We start from the raw sequence: 23,996 nt of genomic DNA, 5'->3' as shown, positions 1-23,996 counted from the left end.
AATTTTTTGAGAACTGGAGACAGGGTAGGAACTAACTCTAAAACCTACAGGCCTGGATTGATTTCTCTTGGTAACTTCTGATTAAAATGTTTCTATGGTGCCTTCTCTAAGCTTGATTTCAATTGTTTAATGGCTCGGGAACTAGTTCAGATTCCATTGGGCAGGATAGGGACTGATATATTTTGGAATGTACACAATGTCTGTTGACAAACTTCTGCCTTTCCAAATGTCTGTTTATGAGACGGTCAGAGCACTGGAGTAGGTTCAGAATCCTGGGTTGAAAAAAAAGGGGGGGAAGGATCTTACACACTGCAGAAATTAAAGACAAGCAGAAGTTTGGTAATTGGAAATATTTTTGTAATAAAGCACTTCTTTCATGCCATATTTGTAGTAGTTTTACTTCGTATTTGAGTTCCCTACATCTGAGCATGTGAGTAGGCTGATGAAAGGAGCAACACACATCTTTCAACACCAAGGAGCAAGACTATCAACGGAAGGTAAGCTGCTAGTGATGAAATTCTGTGTCTAGCATGTCATCCAAAAACCACGTTTTCCTTCAAAGACCAACTCCTTTTCTTTAAAACCCTCCAATCTGTTAGATTCTGTTTCCTGAAGCTTCCCCAGAACCTCCCCTTAGGGAACCTCTGCCTAATTGTTGATGGACCCAATAGAGCAGGAGTGAGGACCTACTACTCCTTTACCATCGTGATTCCCTGCAGAGGAATACCTTACAGCAGCCATTCTCCTTGGTCTCCAGAAAGGTAAAGTGGTTTGCTTAGGTTTGTGTGTACTTATTTCATGGGTATATAAATCATTTATGGCAAGGGAGTAGGAAAGTCTCAGTGAAATCTCTGCTTCATGGAGAAAGTTTCTAACATGGAACTCAGTTTGGCTTCATCAGAGATTTAGTAACATGCCATAATTCCTTTATTAACAAAAAGTATTCTGAGCACATGTCAACTTTAAATTTCAGTTTTTCAACAGTAACTTTGATAGATTATTAACTGCTACCAGGACCAACTAATAAACAAATAAGTGAACAATTCAATCATGTTCTGACTCCATTGCTTTTTTCCTTTTTTTCAATGAATGGACTTTATTGTTTAGATGAGTTGTGGGTTTACAGAAAAATGGAGCAGGAAGTATAGCCAGTTGGCATCTCCTCCACGTCCTCCACCTTTCACACACATTCCCCCTACCTTTCACACATAGACCCCACACCTTTCACACACAGCTCCCCCCACCTTTCACACACAGTTCCCCCCCACCTTTCACACACAGCCCCCCACCTTTCACACACAGCCCCCCCACCTTTCATACACAGCTCCCCCCCCTTTCACACACAGCCCCTCCCACCTTTCACACACAGCCCCCTCACCTTTCACACACAGTTCCCCCCACCTTTCACACACAGTTCCCCCCCACCTTTCACACACAGACCCCCCACCTTTCACACACTGCCCCCCCACCTTTCACACACAGTCCTCCCCACCTTTCACACACAGCCTACCCCTACCTTTCACACACAGCCCACCCCCTTTGACACACAGCTCCCCACCCCCCACCTTTCACACACAGCTCCCCCTGGCTGTCTTACAACCAGCGGACTGCATCAGCCCGAAAATTATCAAAAGCTGCACACGTGGACGTTCACACTGTGCTCTCCCCACCTCCTTTCTCCCTATCCCTAAAGTAGGAAAACTCCTTTGGCGGACACTTGGAATCCCTGTGAAGAAAATGAAAAAAGATGAAATTTGAGTTGTAATAATTTTGTTCTTGGCTTTGCCTAACCCCATGCTTAAAACTTTCGTTTATGTTTTGGATATGTGGCGTGAGGGTTTATTTTTATGTCTAAATTTAATGTATATTTTTAACCTGTCTACTCACCCATGTGGGTGAGTTTGCATTTCCACCAACCAGTCACCTGAATTATTACTTTGTCCTGCCCTGTTTTGATTGCTCCCAGCTCTGCTGAGTGCAGTTCCTTTTCTGCACCCAATCCTGTGCCACAGGCCTCACTTGCCATTTGGAACATTCTGCTTCCTGTCATACTGCCTTGATTTAAGACAGGGTGGAAGGAGAAGAGGAGTAACTGAGAAAGTGGTGGCATGCATTGACGGAAAAAACCAGTATCCACACTTGCTGCTGGACTTTTTTTTTTTTTTTTTAGTGTTAGATTCTGAACCAAAACCAATCCCTTTATCTAACAGAAAAATGCTGAAAAGGTTTTTATTTTACCGCACCCTTGTTAAATACAAGAAACATTTAACTTGGTGAAATGTAATATGATATTCAATGTGCTTAATAAAATTGTAATGGATTCACTTATTTAGACACTCTGGGAGAAGTAGTATCTTCTGGATAATAGAAATTATGGTGCTTTTGCTGCATCTATCAACACAAAGGGATGAGCAAAGCTTATCAGAGCTGATTACAATCACTCTGGAGTTGCCCTTAAAAAATCAAGTGAGAAATAAGAATCTGCCATTACAAAATTTCTCCTTCTTCCCTTTGATGGCGTTACATTTGTGAATGAGCTCAAAATCTGAGCTTTAGAAGGCCCGTCTGAGTTCCCAGGAAGAATGGGGCGGAAGGAAACAGCTGATCAGAAATCCTCCCTCGAGGTTGCTTAGCCTTGAGAGCTCAACACCAGGCATGTTACAAAGGAAAGGAGAATAAGATCGGTCAATGGATGGATGTAGCTCTCCACCAGAGAAGGAAGTCACGGCAGCAACTGTCCTTCCCCATTTTCCTTTTCCTCCTTGTTCTGGACCTTCCGCCTGAGGGTGACCACACAGGAAGTGGGTGTGACGGTAGTGATCCCTCGTAGCTGCTGCCCCTAACTCTCCACTCTACATTGGATTATTCCTGAAGCAGGAAATTCATGGGGGAGGCCGACATCCCTGCAGGATGAACAAGCCCTGAGGTCATCCCCATGTCTTGACTGGAGCTCAGGCATCTTAGAACCCTGCCTCTTTTCCTTCCATAACTGAGCACAGGGAAAGCCTCTCAGCCCAACCCAGTTCATCCCACTCAAGCTAGTTATATCAGCAGTTGGGGCTAAGATCTCACTTTTTTCCTAAAATCCACTCAGAGCAGCTAGGGGTTCATTACTCTGGTCTTAGGGAGACAAAAGTTAACGAGAATCATTCCTATGCAAACATTTGTGTGTCTAGGTTGTGCTGCCTAGTGCAAAATTATCTCAGATTCATTGTGTATTTTAAACTAAAACCTTGACCAATGACTAAACCTCATCTCATATTCCTAAGGGAAAGTAATTATTAATCATAGTCTTCTAGAATTTTCCCACATGTAGACTCCTACTGTGGTCTCTTATCTTCATTTTCTCAAGGTGATATATATTAACGCCACAATCTAAGAAACCTTCTAGACACAAACTGTAAAGTTAAATTCCAATTTAACTAAGTTGCAAATGCACTTTTCAGATAGATATTAAATGCAATAATGATTATTTTCTGGAAGGGGTTGATTTTTTAATTTATGAAATAATGGCAACAAAAATGTGAGCCTCTGTGTCTCTTACCGCCTGGACTACAGCAGCTCCCACTTGCTTTTACTGCTTCCTGTTTTGTCTCATCTGCAACCACCCTCCACACAGCAGCCAGGGTCTCTCAACTGCTCGAACATTCAGTGACTTCTTGTAGCCTGTAGAACAAAGCCCAAATCCTTATGGGACGGTCTATAGCAGCTACTCGGTGTGTCCTGGGGAAACCATGCCAGGCTCTCTCTCCCTCTCTCACCCCAGACATGCAGAGCCTCTGGCCTTCCTGCTCTCTGTGTGACAGGGCACACTGGGCTCCAGCTGCTTGGAAAGCTCTTCTTGCTCCTCCTGTGACTAGCTCCTTCTGATTTGTCAGTGCTCTTTCCTCAGGCCTTCCTATCAGCTTAAGGCCTACTTCCTCCAATAGGCTTTCTCTAAGAACCTGTCTGAAACAATCTTTCTCTGTCACTCTTTATTAAATACCCCTATTTATTTCCTCCATCGTGCTTATTACAGTCTGAAATATTGATCATTTTTGCCATCTGATATTTATCACTGCCGTTAAAATATAAGCTTTCTGACAGCAGATATTTTTTGCTCTAACTCCTGCCTATAATACAATGTCTGACTCAGAGTAAGTGTTTAATAAACATTTGTTGATGGAAAGAATGAAAGAATGATGTGCAACTTGGGTATGAAAAGGAGCACAGCATGGAATATCGGTTATAATGAAATGTGAAAAATTAAAAGTAACTATTAAGATAGGAAAAGAATGCTATATACATAAAAGTCCATCTTAGAATCTTATATAACTATACAGAGGTCAGAGGGGGAAGATTGCTCTGTATAAAGTCAGAAAAGGTCATCATTTTTGTAGCCTGACAACCGATCCACATATATCCACGAGCCTTAAATTATTTCAAAGTCTTTATTTATTTATTTATTTATTTATTTATTTATTTAATTTGAGAGAGAGAATGAGTGAGAGAGCACATGAGAGGGGGGAGGGTCAGAGGGAGAAGCAGACTCCCTGTGGAGCAGGGAGCCCGATGCGGGACTCGATCCAGGGACTCCAGGATCATGACCTGAGCCGAAGGCAGTTGCTTAACCAACTGAGCCACCCAGGTGCCCTTTCAAAGTCTTTATATTTATACTTCGATCAGCATTCAAGAATGCACCTGAAATTACTGGCACAAAAACAGACACATAGATCAATGGAACAGAATAGAGAGCCCAGAAATGGACCCTCAACTCTATGGTCAACTCATCTTTGACAAAGCAGGAAAGAATGTCCAATGGAAAAAAGACAGTCTCTTCAACAAATGGTGTTGGGAAAATTGGATAGCCACATGCAGAAGAATGAAACGGGACCATTTCCTTACACCACACACAAAAATAGACTCCAAATGGTTGAAAGACCTCAATGTGAGACAGGAGTCCATCAAAATCCTAAAGGAGAACACAGGCAGCAACCTCTTCGACCTCAGCCGCAGCAACTTCTTCCTGGAAACATCGCCAAAGGCAAGGGAAGCAAAGGCAAAAATGAACTATTGGGACTTCATCAAGATAAAAAGCTTTTGCAAAGCAAACAGTCAACAAAACCAAAAGACAACTGACAGAATGGGAGAAGATATTTGCAAATGACATATCAGGTAAAGGGCTAGTATCCAAAATCTATAAAGAACTTATCAAACTCAACACCCAAAGAACAATGAATCCAATCAAGAAATGGGCAGAAGACATGAAAAGACATTTTTCCAAAGAAGACATCCAAATGGCCAACAGACACATGAAAAAGTGCCCAATATCGCTCGGCATCAGGGAAATCTAAATCAAAACCTCAATGAGATACCACCTCACACCAGTCAGAATGGCTAAAATTAACAAGTCAGGAAATGACAGATGTTGGCGGGGATGCAGAGAAAGGGGAACCCTCCTACACTGTTGGTGGGCATGCAAGCTGGTGCAGCCACTCTGGAAAACAGTATGGTGGTTCCTCAAAAAGTTGAAAATAGAGCTACCATATGATCCAGCAATTGCACTACTGGGTATTTACCCCAAAGATACAAAAGTAGGGATCCGAAAGGGTACGTGCACCCCAATGTTTATAGCAGCAATGTCCACAATAGCCAAACTGTGGAAAGAGCCAAGATATCCATCGACAGATGAATGGATAAAGAAGATGTGGTATATATACACAATGGAATATTATGCAGCCATCAAAAGGAATGAGATCTTGCCATTTGCAACAACGTGGATGGAACTGGAAGGTATTATGCTGAGTGAAATAAGTCAAGCAGAGAAAGACATGTATCATATGACCTCACTGATATGAGGAATTCTTAATCTCAGGAAAGAAACTGAGGGTTGCTGGAGTGGGGGGTGGGGTGGGAGGGATGGGTTGACTGGGTGATAGACACTGGAGAGGGTATGTGCTCTGGTAAGTGCTGTGAATTGTGCAAGACTGTTGAATCTCAGATCTGTGCCTCTGAAACAAATAATGCAATATATGTTAAGAAAAAAAAAGAAGAAGGAGATAGCAGGAAGGGAAGAATGAAGGGTGGGAAATCAGAGGGGTAGATGAACCATGAGAGACGATGGACTCTGAAAAACAAACTGAGGGTTCTAGAGGGGCAGGTGGTGGGAGGATGGGTTAGCCTGGTGATGGGTATTGAGGAGGGCACGTTCTACATGGAGCACTGGGTGTTATGCACAAACAATGAATCATGGAACACTACATCTAAAACTAATGATGTAATGTATGGGGATTAACATAACAATAAAAAAATTAAAAAAAAAAAAAGAATGCACCTGAAATACAACATTGGTGTAGATTATACATTTGTAGGCTCAAAACATTGTGGGAGGATCTTTTTTAAAAGATTTTAATTTTTTATTTTAGAGTGGGGGGGAGGGGCAGAGGGAGAGAGAGAATCTCAAGCAGACTCCCCACTGAGCATGGAGCCCGATGCAGGGCTCGATCTCATAACCCTGAGATCATGACCTGAGCCAAAATCAAGAGTGAGATGCTTAACCCATTGATCCACCCAGGCTCCCCTGTGCAAAGACCTTTTGACAAAACTTTTTGGGACATAATTGGATCCAGTTAGTTTCTAATGGATTAAGATGTTATGGGTGGCCAAGGAGTGGGTGGGGTAAGAAGAAAGAGAATATAGGATTGGATATGAGATAGGATAAGACAGGCTGGGAGTTTATAATAAAGGGAATAGAGATAAAGTGAATTGAAAAGAAGAATAATACAGGATTCAAGATTAAGTACAGGATTAAATCTGGGATTTAGTATAGGTAATTGGGTACTAATGCAGTCATTGAAGAGGGGAGGGGCACAGGGCTGCCACTAGCTGCCAGGTTTGCCTCTAGCCTTCGGAGAATTGGGACTGTTCCCAATTGGGACTGTTTTTTTTTTTTTTTTTAAGATTTTATTCATTTATTTGACAGAGAGAGACATAGCGAGAGAGGGAACACAAGCAGGGGGAGTGGGAGAGGGAGAAGCAGGCTTCCCTCAGAGCAGGGAGCCCGATGTGGGGCTCGATCCCAGGACCTTGGGATCATGACCTGAGCCGAAGGCAGACGCTTAACGACTGAGCCACCCAGGTGCCCCTGGGACTTTGTTCTTGATGCCCAGGGTAGAAACTGCAGAAAACTGCTGCCCGTGGTCACAGCCACCCACAGAGCCAAGACAGGAAATGATGTTGGTGTGCCAAACTTCAGTTCTGCCCAAGTCCATGCATTCCAACTGTGGCCAGCAGAAGAATAATGGCTTCTGCTATTTTTCTGTCTTCTATGTCTTATGAAAATGTCTCTCAATGTCAGAAACTAAACTGGAACCCTGATGACAAGAGATTCTGGGAAAAGTATTTCTCAGGCTTTGAGTCCTTGAGATAGAGAGGAGTACATAAAAGAAGGTGGAAATGGGGCCAGATGGCAGTCTGACACAATATGAGAATAGGAAATACCTGTCACGGCTTTGAAATACTATTTCTGGCTAGTTAATTTCATTAGATCTAATCCTCACTAAAAATAATAGCCCATAGTTACTAAGGGCACTATGTTAAGAGCTATTCATGCATTATCTCATTAAGTTTCACAACCACACAAAATGAAGCTACTATTATCTCCATTTTAGAATTGAGGAACCAAGACTTAGAGACATAGAGTAACCTGCTCCAAATGAAACAACTAGTAAGTAGAAGAGCTGAACCTTACTCATGACTATCTACAAAGCCAGTGGCTTTGTATAGTACTTGCTAGTCAGTTATTAAATTTCTTTTTTTTTCATGGTTTCAATGTAAATTTATTTATTTTTATTAACATATAATATATTATTTGTTTCAGGGGTACAGGTCTGTGATTCATCAGTCTTACACAATTCACGCGCTCACCATAGCACATACCCTCTCTAATGTCCATCCCCCAGCCACCCCATCCCTCCCACCCCCCACCACTCCAGCAACCCTCAGTTTGTTTCCTGAGATTAGGAGTCTCTTATGGCTTGTTTCCCTCTCTGGTTTCGTCTTGTTTCATTTTTCCTCCCCTTCCCCTATGTTCCTCTGCCTTGTTTGTCAAGTTCCCCATATCAGTGAGATCATATGATAATTGTCTTTCTCTGATTGACTCATTTCACTTAGCATAATACCCTAAATTTCTTTATAATCCATGGCCCTAGACTCAGCATGAAACTTGCCAAGTCATTTTACAAATGTAGACTTTTAAGTCCGTGTAAATACCTACCTTTATTGGGAAAAGAACTAACAGATCTTCAAAGAATGTTCTCCCAAGCATGGGCTCTATCTTAATGAGAGAGAAAGGTTTATCAGTAGAAGAAATGTAATGTCTCCTATATTTAGAGTGAAATTTTATGTTATGAGAAATTTTCACTTATTGATGAAATATCTACTGTTATAAAACCACATCATAGAATCTCAAGGTTAGAAGGGGCATTCAAGGTTGAAGAATCTTCAAGATCCCTTCTGATAGCATCTCAACAAGGGTTGGCCCAGCTTCTGTTCAGGAACTGTGAATGGGTGCAACTTCCAGGACTATGGGAGCTGATGGATGAGAAGGAGGAGCACACAGGAGGTCTGCTGCTGGGTAAAGATAAAATGGTGCTGCCTGGAGTCTGCTTAGTCAGTTTTGTCTCAATGACAGCAAATATGATGTTAGGCCAGAGGCTGGAACTATTGGTATTAGTTAGCCTTTGCTGCCAACATTGTCAAAACTCTATGGCTTACAAATTATAGCTTGAGTGTCTGTGGTGGATTCAAGATGGCCAGAGATTGTTTGGCACTCCTCCTATTGAGAATGAGAGCCGATGCCCCTTCCTTTTGAGTCTGGCTGGCCTCTGTGAGTGCTGTGACTAATAGAACTTAATGAAAGTGTCTTTTGTGCCATTCTCAGGTATAGCCTAAATGGATTGGCCACTTCCATGTTCTTGGAATACTCTCTTTGGGAGCCCTAAGGCATGACTGAAGAAATTTGACAATCTTGAGATTGGCATGCTAGAGAGACTGGGTGGTTGAAGAGCCCAGTTTTTTTCCATTTCTCTCAAGGTACTGGACTTGTAGTGAAACCTTTCCAGACTAGCCCATGCACTAGCTGAACACTGCTACGTGATCCTAAGTTGATGTCTCATGGATCCTAAGCCCGATGTCTCAGGCCCAATTCCTGACCCATGAAATTGTGCGCTATGATAAAATGGTTATTTTCAGCCACTGAATTTCAGGTAGTTTGTTGCACCATGGTAGATAACTGGCATATGTCTGTGGGATTCATGAGGGCTGTCTGATCTAGACTGGCCTCAGCTGGTCTCACCTGGGCTCATCATGTGTCTGTGGATCAGTTGGGGACTGTTACCCAGATTGTGCTTGGCTAGGGCAGCTTACCTGAGGCGGCTCTGCTCCACGTGTCTCTCATCCTTCTCTGTGACCAGCAAGCTTGGCCATGTACATCCTTCTCATGGAAATGACCAAAAAGTGCAAGAGAGCAAGTGGAAACACATAAAGGCTCTTGAGACCTAGGCTTGGAAATGGCACCCTGTCACTTATCCTCATTCTATTGGCTGAAGTCCCATCATGGCTGAACTCAAAGTCAAGAGTATGGAGTATAGACCTCATTTCTTTTGTGGAAGATGATGCAAAATCAAAGAGTGTGAATACAGGGAGGAGTGGAAAACTGGAGAATATAATGCAATCTACTACATTTACTTCATTTTGGTTCAGCAAACTTTTATGGGATATGTATAATTGGCAAACATTATGCACTGGGAACACACACACGTGCGCACACACACACACAAAGAGAGAGAGAAAGAGACCTAATTTCCTGCTCTTGAAATGCTTATAGCCCAGCCGATCTTCAGGATGAGTAAAAAGGCTTACTGTATTTGTGTTTATCAGGGACTTCAACCTCCTTTTAAATCTTTACTTCTAATCTCTCTGTTAAGGTTTATACCTGTATTAAACTTCAGACTTAGCATTTGAGTTATGTTTTACTGTTACTGTGACTTAAAATTTGGTCAGAAGTCCTTACGTGCTTAACTCGCTGTGGAAGTTTTCTTTGGTTAGGTTTTTATGTATTTGTATAAACATGAAAAAATTCCAATTAAAAAGAAATATATATATGTACCGTCAGCTTGCTATCAACTTTTGCTTTGCTGTTTTTCAAAGGGCTTTATGTTTTCCTCATCTCTGATTCCTGGGAAGCTTCATCATAGTCTTAAGGTACCAACTATATTATCCTTTAACATCTATATTTAAATTGGGAAGCAGGAAGTCACAATGCAAGGAAAACATATATGAGGACAATTCACACTCTCAAATAGGGACACTGAGCACTTTCCTTATATTAGTTGCTCTGCTCATTTTTTTCTGTAGCTCTTTAGTTTCTGGTTGAATGTTTCCCTCTGTAACTTTGTTTGCTCCACACTAATACATTCCACTGTCAGAACCAGATTTCTCATCTCTCTTCTTCATATCTCCCATTTTTAAGTTCCTGTTTCTTCTCTGTGGGAAACCACTTTCTTCTACTGAAGGGCCTAGAGGTGAGCTCCATGAAGGGTTCAACTTAGTTCCTTCTGCAGGCTCAATAATCACACATTAATCCCCAGGCAGTGTGGCACAGTGGAAAGTGCATGGGCTGATTTGGAGTCATATGGGCCTAGATGTTAATTGTAACTCTATTGCTTACTCACACTGTGATCTCGGGCAAGCTACTTAACTTCTCTGTGCCTGAGTTTTTAAGTTTTTATTTAAATTCCACTTAGTTAACATACAGTATAATATTAGTTTCAGGTGTACAATATAGTGATTCAACATTTACATACATCACCCTGTGCTCATCACAACAAATGCACTCCCTAATCCCCATCATCTATTTCACCCATCTCCCCCCCGCCCCCCACCTCCTCTCTGGTAACCAGCAGTTTGTTCTCTATAGTCTTGGTCTATCTGTCTGTCTGTCTGTCTCTTTTTACCCCTTTGCTCATTTCTTTTGTTTCTTAAATTCTACATATGGGTGAAATCATACAGTATTTGTCTTTCTCTGACTAGCTTATTTCACTTAGCAGAATACTCTCGAGCTCCATGTTGTTGCAAATGGCAAGATTTCATTCTTTGTTATGACTAATATTCCATTCTATCTATCACCTACCTATCTATCTATCTATCTATCTATCTATCTATCTATCTATCTATCTAACCTATCTATCTCATATCTTCTTTATCCATTCATCAGTTGATGGACACTTGGGCTATTTCCATAATATGGCTATTGTAGATAATGCTGCTATAAACATTGGGGTGTGTGTATCTTTTTGAATTAGTATTTTTATATCCTTTGGGTAAATAAGGTAGTTCTATTCTCAACTTTTTGTGAACCTCCATACTGTTCTCCAGAGTGGCTGCACCAGTTTGCATTCTCATCAACAACGCAAGAGGGTTCCCCTTTCTCCACATCCTCACCAACACCTGTTGTTTCTTGTGTTGTTGATTTTAGCCATTCTGACAAGTGTGAGGTGGTATCTTATTGTAGTTTTGATTTGCATTTCCCTGATGATGAGTGATGTTGAGCATCTTTGGTCTGTTGGCTGTCTGTATGTCTTCTTTGGAAAAATATCTATTCTATCTTCTGCCCATTTTTAACTGGATTATTTTTTGGGGTGTGTGTGTATATTGTATGTTTTGTATATTTTGGATACTAACCCTTTGTCAAATATGTCATTTGCAAATACTTTCTCCCATTCTGTAGGTTGCCTTTTAGTTTTATTGATTGTTTCCTTTACCGTGCAGAAACTTTATTTTGATGTAGTCCCAATAATTTATTTTTGCTTTTGTTTCCCTGCCTCAAGAGACATATCTAGAAAGAAGTTGCTATGGCCAGTGTCAAAGAAATTACTGCCTGTGTTCTCTTCTAAGATTTTTATGGTTTCAGGTCTGACATTTAGGTCTTTAATCCATTTTGAGTTTATTTTTATGTATGCTGTAAGAAAGTGGTCCAGTTTCATTCTTTTTTTTTTTTTTTAAGATTTATTTATTTATTTTGAGACAGAGAGTTGGATAGATATGTTTGGTAACCGTGGTTTATGTGCTCACTCTTGCAGGGGCCTGGGGGGAGAAAGGGGCATGGGATCTATATTTGGGGAAATGCAGTGTGATCATTCGCCCTTCATACTTTCCTCTTTGCTTTTGTTCTTTTTCATCTTTACTGGTAGACTGTACACTCCCTGAGGACAGAGGTCATAGCTTATGTTTGTTTCTCAGTGCCTGTGACATTGTTGATATTCAGTAAATATTGGCTGAGTGGATGAATATGATAGCAAAGATAGCTTGAAGGAAAGTAAGCATTTTTGGATTTTTATATGATTTTAGAAATGTAGCATCCTATCATTGTCCATTCTCATCTGTTCTGATTTATTCTGTCTCCTCTCTAGCTCTTCCATTGATCCTATGCTTGGATTTATTGTTCTTTAATCTCATCCTTATAAATGCCACGTGATTCGTGGGAAAGGGTTGAGGCTTTGAAGTTAAACAGACCTGGATTTCAGTTCTGAATTCACAACTTCCTGATTGTGTGATCTTGAGTGAGGCATTTAACCTCTTGGTCCCTGTGTCCTTATTCGTGAAGGCGATCAATGGTGTGTCTTCTACCTGGCAGAGCTGTTTTGAGAACTGATTGGATTGATGAATGTAAGGCTCCGACTCATAGTAGGAGCTCTGTACATACTAGGTGTTATCACTGTCCTTATTTCTGTTTTCTTTACCCTTGCACTCTTCCTTTTTCCAACCAGAAAACATGCATTTCTAACCCTGGCCATCTGTTAGCAGCCTCTGGACTGCTGAGAGTTGCTGGGTACCACACCACTAAGAACTTCACAATTTCACTTCATTGGGAACTGTATATCATATCCCTCTGGTTAATAAAAGCCTTAATAAGAAGAGTCACTCTTTGCCCCACTAAAGTAATACAAGGATAAATGTGACTTTTCAGAAAAACTCCTCAAATTATAAAGCAAAGAATTGGAGAGTTAAATGACATGTGAAGAATCTAAGGACATAGCATATTTTCAAGTTTATGATATTTTATTCTCTCTCTCTCTCCATTTATTACAGTAGAGTCTAAAAAATTATTCTTAGAACAGGACCATTAGCCCTAGTAGATTTAAGGACTCTTTCACCAGTATTTTTTCTTGAAATAATTGAGTTTGCTGGAATAAACTACTCAGCTCAGTATTTTTCATCTCCCTCTAATACAAATGTATTTGATTCCTATAAATCTGAGTGAGGTCAGTCAGGAAATTATACATATTTGTTCTCCACAGGGTGTATAAGCTATTAAGTCATGTTGCATTTATTATAGATCATGTTTACTAGTTGGCGAGATAATTTGAAGTATTAAGAACAATATTTTAGAACATGTAATGCTAGGAAAACAACCAGAAAGGAGAATTGAAGCAAAATGTTCCTTATAATAAATACTTTAAGTAAATAAAATATCCTGTTGTGCTTCAAGCATATATTTGCATTAAAATACATTAAAAATATCGTTCAATATTATGCATAACATTTATTCTTATGTTTCATATATGAATCTATATTTCCTTCTTATATGTTTATATCACTTACTAATTGCATTGGATCTCATGTAATAGGTGTATTTATTCCCATTATATCTTTCTTCCAGCCTCAAATATGTGGATGTTTTCTTGGCTTTGTGCCATTTTAATTATTTTGGCGATCGCTGGTATGGACCCAGTAGCAAAGACCACACCACATACCAAATTTACGAAGAAATCTGAGGGAAAAGAGATGCCGAAGGGTCTCAAGCCGTCCAGTGGCCCAGCTCCAGAAGAAGAGGAAATTCCTTTCATGGAAGTGGCTGAACTGGCAGAACCGACCCCAAGCCCCCTCGCCCTAGACTCTGCCTTTGGTGCTGCCAGTCTCTTCCCCTTTGAAAACTTCACTCTTGACACGGCCGATTTCTTTTTGAACTGCTGTGATTGTTGTTCATTTGTACCAGGGCAAAAGGGAGAACCCGGAGAGACTGGGAAGCCAGGTACTTGACAATACCCAAAGCCATATTTGTTACCTGTGTATCCTTGGAGTTGAGAGGTGGGTTGGAGGCAGAATTGCCCAGAGGGTTTCTGCGTGTCCTACAAATGGTGACAGGCCTAGGTGTAACATGGTGACAAATGCAAATGGGTGCTGTGTTGCCTGTTAGCCACATGTGTGGCTATTAATAAAAATAAACATAAAGATTACTATTAAACATTCAGTTCCTCAGTCACACTAGCCACATTTCAAATGCTCAGTGGTGACGTGTGGCCAATGACTGCTATATTGGGCTGTTCGGATACAAGCACTTCCATTGTTGCAGAAAGTTCTATTGGAAAGTGCTGGTGAGAGCAGAAACTGGGCTACCAACCCAAGTGCTGGCACACGGTTCTTCAAATTATGCATTTCCTAGCAGTACAGTTATCTCATTAATGGCCGATATAAAAAGGGTAAGTGAAAATTCTGCTGTCTAGTTAGAGTGTGTGCTGACTGATGGGTTTCTGGAGTGCTTTTTGTAGTTCGGATTAGAAATGGCATGTCTGTGAGGTGGAGAATAAGGGGCAGGATTCAGTTTGCTCTTCATTGAAATTCCAGGGCAACACTGTATCCTTGCCCCACAGTTTTCTCCATTGAAGATCATGGTTACGTATTTCAAAATTCCAGATACCTTTAATATATACATGATGCATATGCTGAGTTTTACTGTAATACATTTCAGCTTTTACATGTCATATAGCAGATAACTCAGGTAAAATTGAGATCAGAATGTCAATTTCAAATTTGCTATCCCCTGGGGGAAAAATGACTATATAGATATATTTGTTGTGTCTTGCCAAAAGAACTTAAAGTTATAAAATCAGAAATTGTGTATCTTCGTTTAAGCTTTTCATTCATTTTATCTTATAATAGGAACCTTTTGGGGAATGTGATCAATATTCATGCAGAGCTGGAATTAAAGGGTACGGTTGTTGGGCAGTGGTCAGGGCACAGAGATTTCTGGGTTGCTGAAACATTATTGGAAATGCAATGATACTGAGAAAATTACATTTACCAGAATTTCTCTTAGTATCGTATCTGTCTGGGGAGCTGCTTGGGGGGTGAAGACCCCCAAGGGCATGGTCAAGTAAACACAGCTGGTTGCTAAACTGTCTTCTAAGGCCATGGGTCTGTCGCATCAGAGCTTTTGTTTTACCGATCAGTGGATTAGCTGGGCTGTTCTCAGAGCTCAGTCTCTCCTTTAAATACATAGGACAAATATTTTGGAGACATGCCAAATTCTTTGCCTGCCTCGGGTGCTCATGCATTTTAGTCTGACTGGTTCTGCACAGAGCGTAGTGTTTAAAAGCTCAGAATGTCTTGTCTCTCACAGTCCTACCTTGGGGAAGCTTCATTACCTATTGTATTCAGTTTTCAAAATAGTAAAATGGGATGAGAATAATACCAACTTCATGGGGTCATCAAGAGACGGAATGAGGTAATAGATATAGAAAGGCTCAGTGCAGTACCTGGGATAGGATAAATGCTCAATAAACTGTGTTTCTTTTTCCAGTAGTAGGAGCCTTTTCCTATCTTGGGAAGTAGCCCGACAGGGTCTTGTTTCTGAGATTCATAGACATTTGTTCTAGCTTTTCCAGTGTTTCAAAAATACTGTTTTGTTAAAAAAATTAGAGATCTAGCATAAGAGGGACATTAATCAAACTTGAAAATGAAAATGAACCTACTCAAACACAACTATTTTAATTTTTTCTTCATTATCTTTCAGTTCTTGGCCACATGAACACACACACACAACACATTGCATACATGACATTCACATTATCCACTATAATCCACTATACTGTAGATACTAATTATAGACTTTAAAAGTCACAAGCCTAATAGTTTCTGAATGTAAATGTCTTAAAGTGTACAGATACAGCTAATAGATAGCAAAGGTAAGATTCTGTGTGAAATTTTATCTCCAGCTTCTCTCATTTGGTTCAGTTATAATTGTAGTTACCTACTATGCGCCAAGAACCATTAAGCACTTTTTACTGTGTCTAATCTTGCACAAACTGTTAAAAATATTATTGCATTTTAGTGAATGATTTAATCACATTTCCAAGAGTTTTAGGTAATTCTAGAGGTTATACTGCCTCTCAGTGTCGAACGTGGAGTCAGATTTGTGCACCATCAAGCCCCTGCTCTTCCTGTATGTCCAGCCTTACAGTATTTATACCAATCTCACCCACATGCATGTGTCACCTAGATGGATGAGGGAGGGATGCTGCCCCTTGTGCCCTCCCATGTGGTTTCCATGTGCTCCCTGTGCCAACCTGGATGCTGCCCTTTATCATTTCCCTCAGGAGTATAACCACACCAGGCATTTGGGACTCGTGAGGAAGGGGGACATTGCACAGTGGACCGCAACTGGCCATCTTGCTTGCTTCTGCCTGCACTGCCCATTCCTTCACTCCTTTCCTCTCTGCTCTCCTTTTTTTTTTCTACACAGAACTTAATCACCACCTTTGCTTATTTGAGTTTGCCTTTGGCTTTAACCTCCATCACAAGCACTTTCTTCCAAACAAATGTAGTGTTTTTTCAAAGAAAAATTCTGTTGAATATAATTTTCTCCACTCCATTGGCCTTAGTGACAAAAATTAAGATGAAATAGTACAATTTTATTGAGCTCACTTATCTCTATAGTTAACTTCCAATGAACCTGGCCATAAAATATTCCAGTCAGGGGTTGTGAAAGAATTCCTATGGCTCGAACAAGGCTGGGTGTGCAGGAAGGGTAATTATCCTAGGTTCAGGGTCCCTGTGTGGCCCAGGTAAGTGGAAAGGACCTGCACTGCCTGGATGAGACAGGACACCCAATGACGTCTGAGCCCTGCACCGTGTGACCCTAGCCTGCCTCTCAGCCTCCTTCATCTGATCATTAGCTCTACCCACTCTGCTCTTCTTTCAGTTTCTTGAAAACACTGTGGTCTTTTCCATACTTGTTTTTCCTGAAATACTCATCTATGGTTTTTTTTGCTTCAGAAAATCCTAATTTGTTCATTGGATCTTAGCTTAATGCCATTTTTTCAGGGATGTCTCCTCTGCTCCCATAAATTAGTTCTCTTACCACAATCTATACTAGGATCTTCCTATTTTCTTTGACATCACTAACTACAATGTGATACCTTCCTCAGCTCCATGGGGGAAAGGACAGCTGGGATGTCGATGGCTGATGCCGAGCACCTGGCAGGGTACTGGTGTACGGCTGGCTGCCTCAGCAATAGTTCCTGAAGAATTGCATAAGCGAGTGAATGGGAAAACCAAAAGTGCTAGGTATTGTGGTTTTACTTCCAATTTGAAAGTGTGGTCCACATGAGGTGAAGAGCCAGATAATCATTTTGTTCTTGTTGTTCGATATGGCACTGCTTCCCTGAATCATTTGATTGCTGCCACGAATCCAGTGACAAGTACTGATGGGCTCAATTTATCTATTCAGGTAGTACGAAATTACAAATCAGACAAAAATATTGTCCTGAGAGTTATGTAGTAGTTTATTCTTACCCATATATATATTTTTAAAGATTTTATTTATTTATTTGACAGAGAGACACAGCGAGAGAGGGAAGCAGGGGGAGTGGGAGAGGGAGAAGCAGGCTTCCTGCTGAGCAGGGAGCCTGATGTGGGGCTCGATCCCAGGACCTTGGGATCATGACCTGAGCCAAAGGCAGATGCTTAATGACTGAGCCACCCAGGTGCCCCTATTCTTACCAAGATTTTATTATTAGGACACTGACAGTCATTGGTCTCAATAAAATGACTGCTTAAAAAAAATTTTTTTTTCAGAACTAATGCATTTCAAAAGAGAATTTTTTTTATCCTGATGATTTTTAAATCTCATTTCCAGGTCTTAAGGGAGAGGCTGGTGATATGGGGATCCCAGGGCCACCAGGAATTGTCGGACCCCAAGGTCCAAAAGGCCAAAAAGGAGAGAAGGGTAGGTAATTATATTGATTTCATGTCAAAACTCAAGATGTGTTCTGCATCATTTTTCAGGCAAGCAACTTGCAAAGTAAATACCATATTCTTGCAGATAAAACAATTTTTTAAAAAGATTTATTTATTTATTTGAGAGAGAGAGCATGGACAGGGGGGAGTGGCAGAGGGAGAGGGAGAAGCAGGCTTCCCGCTGAGCAGGGAGCCCGATGCGGGACTCCATCCCAGGACCCTGGGATCGTGACCTGAGTGGAAGGCAGACGTTTAACTGACTGAGCCACACAGGTGTCCTGTAGGTGGAACCACTTTTAAAAATGCAAAAACTTGGTAAAGCATGTTGTAAGTTACATTCAATATAAAAAGGTTAACTTTATATATAGCCCATTGAAAAATTTTACACTTTCCTGGTAACATTTCTCTCTTTCTCTCCATCTCCCTCCCCCTGCATACACGGAGGCTCTCACACATCTTTTCTGTCTCTCATTGGCCACACAGCTGACCTAGTGACTGGGAGCCACAGGGCGTAGTCTCTGGGGGGGCGTGTCCTTTCTTATATACTACTGAGTGAGCTCTTACTTATGAGGCAAATTAATTTTGTATTAGATAGAACTAACTAGAGCAGGCAATCCTATAGAACATTCTGTTTAGGTGGGTAGCATCTCTGCTAAGGAGAATAGGACATGGCCTTTGGCTCGCTCAAATCTAGGCAATGCCTATGGTGGGAAGAGGACTGAATTAAAATGAAAGAAATTGAGCTTGTAAGAATGACCTTGGACTTTTACCTTATCTGGAAACCAAGGGGGAATAGTCTAGATATTTACTTATACCCTGTTTATTATCAAAGAAGATTTGTGGTTATGTGTGCTTTCATAGATCTTTTCCAGCTCAGCAATTCTATAATTCCATAGATGCATCAGCCAGGAGGGTGTCCTGCCCTGGGAAATCCCTGGTTCTCTAAGTGCTTCAAGACACTGAGGGAAGGTTACAGATTCACTGGGACATTTAGAAATTCCTCAGTGAAAACTGCCAGCCTGTAGGAATACCATCTATCCCTCAAGTTAAATGTTTTAGCCTCAGTGTCACATGTCAAAAGACCTAATATCATCTATACATCACCCTCCACATGGCTCAGAAACTGTCTAACTCATTTCTGGTAGAACATTCAGTGAAGTAATTACTCAAAAAAGATGCTAAGGTGAGAGAGCTACTTCACACTTGTCAGTTATGCGATTTTCACTCTCAGAAACATTTAATCCTTTTGTGGCTGAATTATGTTAGCAGAAAACCCTGTGAAATAAAGATGAGTGATGAACCTCCCCAGTGATTCATACTTTTTGGAAGCTAGACTTCTGGAAGTAGAAGAAAAAACAGGGAAGTATCATAAGATAAGGTTCTTAAGAATATGCTTTGATGAAGGATCAAAAGTAGAAATTCATTCAGCCAGTCTCTATAAAGTGGCAACTTTACTTTCCTTTTACTTCCAGACTTAGCTTGGACTCTTGGTTAAGATTGAAAGTTAGAAAAATAAATGAGTTGAATGACTGCAATTCTGGTTGACCACAACCTGATTAAGTACATCCAGTGTAAGCAGTTAAATTCCTTAAATGAATTTGAGAACCAGAGTAACTGTGCAGTGATGGTTGGCATATGAGTATTGACAAGCATGGGCAATAGAATTGTCCTTCACTTCCAGTCAGAGTTCAGTTCTCTCCAAAGGGATCCGGACATTTTCCTGATGGCCTATGGGTTAATTTCCAAATTGTAAATTTTATGTGGAATGGTAATGGGAGGGGATTAGCTACTTAGGAAACTGCTGAGCAGCTTATGGTGGAATTTCTCTAGTTCGTCTTGTGAAATCTGGGGGAGTCTCTTCTCATGACTTGTAACTTGACTTAGGAGATCTTTTTCCCTAGCAAAATAAAACAAAAAGAGTTAGTTATATCATAAATAACATGGTTGGCAAATTGATGCCAACCAATGTTATATGCAGTCATATTTGACTCTGCAAATTTGTAAACTTTCATAACTCAGGTTTTTTTTTTAAGATTTTATTTATTTGAGAGACAGAGAGTGAGAGAGCACAAGCAGGGAGAGTGGCAGAGGGAGAGGGAGAAGCAGGCTCTCCACTGAGCAGGGAGGCCAACGTGGGGCTCAGTCCCAGGACCCCGGGATCACGACCTGAGCTGAAGGCAGACGCTTAACCAACTGAGCCACCCAGGTGCCCCTCATGCCTCAGTTTTTTTCTGTGATAAAAAAATCTGCTCTACCTTTTGTGAAGGGAGATGCTATACATTTTTGTAAGTGAAAAATGTTCCAATTAATGACATGTGCTCTATTATATGAGCCTCCCTGTTATACAAGAGGCTGTATTAATATCAAATAAGAATTCATTTTGAATTTAAAAGGCTGGATTAAATTTTAAAAAATCATGTTAAGAGCTTGGAACATTACCTGGTACAAAGGAAATGCTCAATAAGAGTTAACTATTATTTTACTATGATTATTTATAATTAAAATAAATTCAGTGTGACTGTACTATAACAGGATGGGCCTTTAGCCAGGCCCAATATGAAAAGCCACTTTGTGGTATCCTGGCAAATATCTAAAAACCTGCATGTTTAGATTTCTTTTCAAACATAAATTCTCACAGTTCTACGATTTGTCTAAAGTGTGTATGAAAAATTTTCCAAACAAAATGAAAATTGGTTTCTCGTTTATGTTCTATGTCAAGGACTTTATATTTATATTTGTATCTATATTTATATTTACTTTCCTGGAAAGGTTTTTTGATATGATTAGTTTTAGCTAACTGCAGAATATTGTGCTCTTTGTTTAAACTTACATGGTGGTGACACTGTTTTTTTAGGCATTGTGGGGAATATAAAGAAGGGGTTGTTTTCAGTGTCATTCAAAATTCATAAGAAGAAAAACACAAGCACATACATAAATAACACAAGGCAAAATGTCATGAATTTCATGAGAGATTTGAAGAGCTATGTGAATGTGGCGGGGCGGGGGGGGGGGGGTTGGAAAAGCTGAATTCTGTTTGAAGAGATTGGCACTATCCCCAAATCTCTTTTAAATGTTTTACCATCAACTGGGACAAAATATTCCTAATGATGCTCAATATATCATTTTTCCATGTGGTTTTACCTTTATGCATTTTGGTAAGGGAAGCATTGGAATGTGACATGGTTGGGAAATGGATCTTAGTTACATCATAGCTACCGTAGTTGGAAGAAAGGTAATCTTGGTATCATTTCAGGATTAAAAGGAGAACGTGGGGACCAAGGAACAAGTGGAGTTCCAGGATACCCAGGAAAACCTGGAGAACCAGGTAGAGCATAAACTGTATCTATCCTGTACAGTCATGTGCACAGCATAGCTCCTAATTTTCTTCCTGCTTGTGCTTAAAGTTATCCGGGAGGTAAGATGAAATATGAATTGCTATTATTCTAATAATTCAGTGTACTACTGATTGCCGGAGTGTAGCAAGTACTGGTCTGGTAGTTTGGAGACTAGATATAAGCATCTGAACTCGTGACCTCAGTCTAGCTGTCCTTGGGAAAAAGATCCCTGAATCTTTGTGGGTTTCCGTTTCTTTGCCAGTAAGATTTTGGGTTTGGAAGGGCGTAATGGAGATTTAGGAGAATACTTGGGTGGGGCCAAAATGCAAAGTGTAATGGACCATAATGGGCCACTATAGTTCGAAACTCTTTATTGCCTTAAAAGTGAAAGAAAGATAGAACCAGATTTATGAGCTCTAAATGGAAGCCCTGGCTTCTTGGTGGCATTAACTCTTCCCCGTGTGAGAGAGCAGCGTGATCTGAACGGCACAGACGTGGCTGCGGCGAAAGTCAGGTTTCCAGTCCCAGGCATGAGGTTTCGTTTCTGTTCCGTGAGCTCGGTGATGATAGGGTTCTGTTCATAGTCTATGTGATCCTTAAACATTATTTTAACTTCCGTTTCAGGTGGCCTTGGTCCTAAGGGGGATAGAGGAAACATCGGACTGGCGGGAGTGAAAGGACAAAAAGGCTCCAAGGGGGACACGTGTGCAAATGGTACCCAAGGAGATAAAGGAGACCGGGGGGCTGTGGGCTCACCAGGCTTGAATGGAGAGCCTGGGGCCAAGGGCGAGAAGGGCGAGATGGGGGATAAGGGCTACTGCGGAGAGTCTGGGGAGAGGGGACGAAAAGGAGAAAAAGGGGAGGAGGGTCTGAAAGGAGAAAAAGGTAGCAAAGGAGATACTGGAACGGAAGGCAAAGGTGGCCCAGATGGCCTGCCCGGGGCCCCAGGGGACCCAGGGGTTAAAGGAGAAAAGGGAGAGTTAGGTCCCCCTGGTCTTGTGGGACCTGCAGGGCCAAAAGGTGAGCTTGGGAGCAAAGGAATCCGAGGATCTATTGGCAAAAAGGGCTCTCGGGGCCTCAAAGGCTCCAAGGGGGAGGTAGCCAGAGTCCAGCGGTCAGCTTTCAGTGCTGCTTTATCAAAGCCTTTCCCTCCTCCCAACATCCCTATCAAATTTGACAAGGTTCTCTACAATGACCAAGGGAATTACAGCCCCATCACCGGCAAATTTAACTGTAGTATTCCTGGGGCATATGTTTTCTCCTACCACGTCACTGTGAGGGGCCGACCCGCTCACATCAGCCTGGTGGCCTGGAATAGGAAGAGGTTCAAATCCAGAGAAACGCTCTATGGTCATGAAATAGACCAGGCCTCTTTCCTCATCATCCTGAAATTAAATGCAGGGGACCAAGTCTGGCTGGAAGTTTCAAAAGATTGGAACGGGGTATATGTCAGCCCTGAGGATGACAGCATTTTTACTGGGTTCCTTTTGTACCCAGAGGAAAATTCTGGAATTTCACCATAAACTTGTGTCTCTAACACTGTAGTTTAGGTTCAGTGGAATAAGTCAGGCAACATAAGGTAGCACGATTAAAAAGAGTAACTCATTATTTTTTTTGTAATTATAAAAATAATGCAGAAAAAGTAAGAAGAAATTATATCCCCTAGAGTCAATTATTATGCCTATTTTAAGACATCACCTTTTCTTAAAAATTAAAAAAAAATTTTTTTAGCAAGCAAGAGAGGGAGAATGGGACAGGGGCAGAGGGAGAGGGAGAGGGAAAGAAACTTAAGCAGGCTCCACACTCAGCACAGAGCCTTAGGTGGGGCTTGATCTCACAACCCTGAGATTGTGACCTGAGTAGAGACCAAGAGCTGGATGCTTAACCAACTGAGCCACCAGGTGTCCCTTAAGACATCACCTTTTTAAAATAATATATTTATATGTATTTGAAAGTACGTATCTATTAACTTTGTAGCTAGCTTTTTTTTTTCATTTAGCATTATAATGGCATTTCTCATGCCATTTAGATAATACCTGTATGGAAATATGATTGATGTCTGTAATTAATAAATATATTCTTACTGAATATCTTCTATATCTCATATCAATGTGTGCAACTCTTTTCTGTGTGAGTGTAAGGCTAACAAGTGACACATGATGGGTGGGTGTCTCTCAAATGTTTAGAAACTGTTAGGATTGCCTTCCAACAAAATGGAGCTATTCCCATGTTAGTAGAATTCAGGGAGAATACACAGAAAGAATGCTAAAGACTAGCTAAACTGTCTTTAAAATGAGTCACTGTAAAGGTTTGCCCATAAAAAAACCCTGTATTAGATAGACTTGTATGTTGGGTAAAAGATGAAAAGAAAGTTGATAAAGATATTGCTCAGTCATAGCAAAGATCCAGCCATTCATCAGATTATTGTATTTAGAAAAACTAAATGTCCCCCAAAGATACAAGAGTAAAATTAAATCACTATTGATCTAAAATTTCAGCCTTCTTTCCTTCATGGAAGGACATTTAATTTGGATAAATTCTTTGGCTTCATTATCATCATGTCTATAATAATTAATTCTGGTTATTCAGTGAACAGGTGAGTAT

The 23,996-nt window shown here is 40.8% G+C and overlaps 1 protein-coding gene across 1 annotated transcript; it reads left to right on the top strand.

Moving 5' to 3' along the window:
- The first annotated feature begins 13,707 nt into the window (after positions 1–13,707).
- Positions 13,708–22,915, top strand: OTOL1 (otolin 1). Its single transcript, XM_045863694.1, has 4 exons — positions 13,708–14,071; positions 17,957–18,046; positions 21,311–21,382; positions 22,017–22,915. The coding sequence occupies exons 1-4, from the start codon at positions 13,708–13,710 to the stop codon at positions 22,913–22,915; spliced, it is 1,425 nt and encodes a 474-aa protein (XP_045719650.1).
- Positions 22,916–23,996: the final 1,081 nt, after the last annotated feature.

Source organism: Mirounga angustirostris, unplaced genomic scaffold (genome assembly GCF_029215605.1).
Source record: "Mirounga angustirostris isolate CCGP_5_RB_7025 unplaced genomic scaffold, mMirAng1.0.hap1 SCAF_1, whole genome shotgun sequence".
NCBI classification, from domain to species: domain Eukaryota; kingdom Metazoa; phylum Chordata; class Mammalia; order Carnivora; family Phocidae; genus Mirounga; species Mirounga angustirostris.
Note: the sequence above shows the minus strand (reverse complement) of the source record. Positions and strands in the feature narration are given on the sequence as shown.

What these genes read in the sequence shown, in the direction of transcription:
- OTOL1 (XM_045863694.1), top strand. Translation starts at nt 13,708, where the DNA reads ATGTGGATGTTTTCTTGGCTTTGTGCCATTTTAATTATTTTGGCGATC. An exon ending in CGGAGAGACTGGGAAGCCAG is followed by an intron (nt 14,072 to 17,956) that starts GTACTTGACAAT and finishes TCTCATTTCCAG; the next exon opens with GTCTTAAGGGAGAGGCTGGT. An exon ending in AGGAAAACCTGGAGAACCAG is followed by an intron (nt 21,383 to 22,016) that starts GTAGAGCATAAA and finishes CTTCCGTTTCAG; the next exon opens with GTGGCCTTGGTCCTAAGGGG.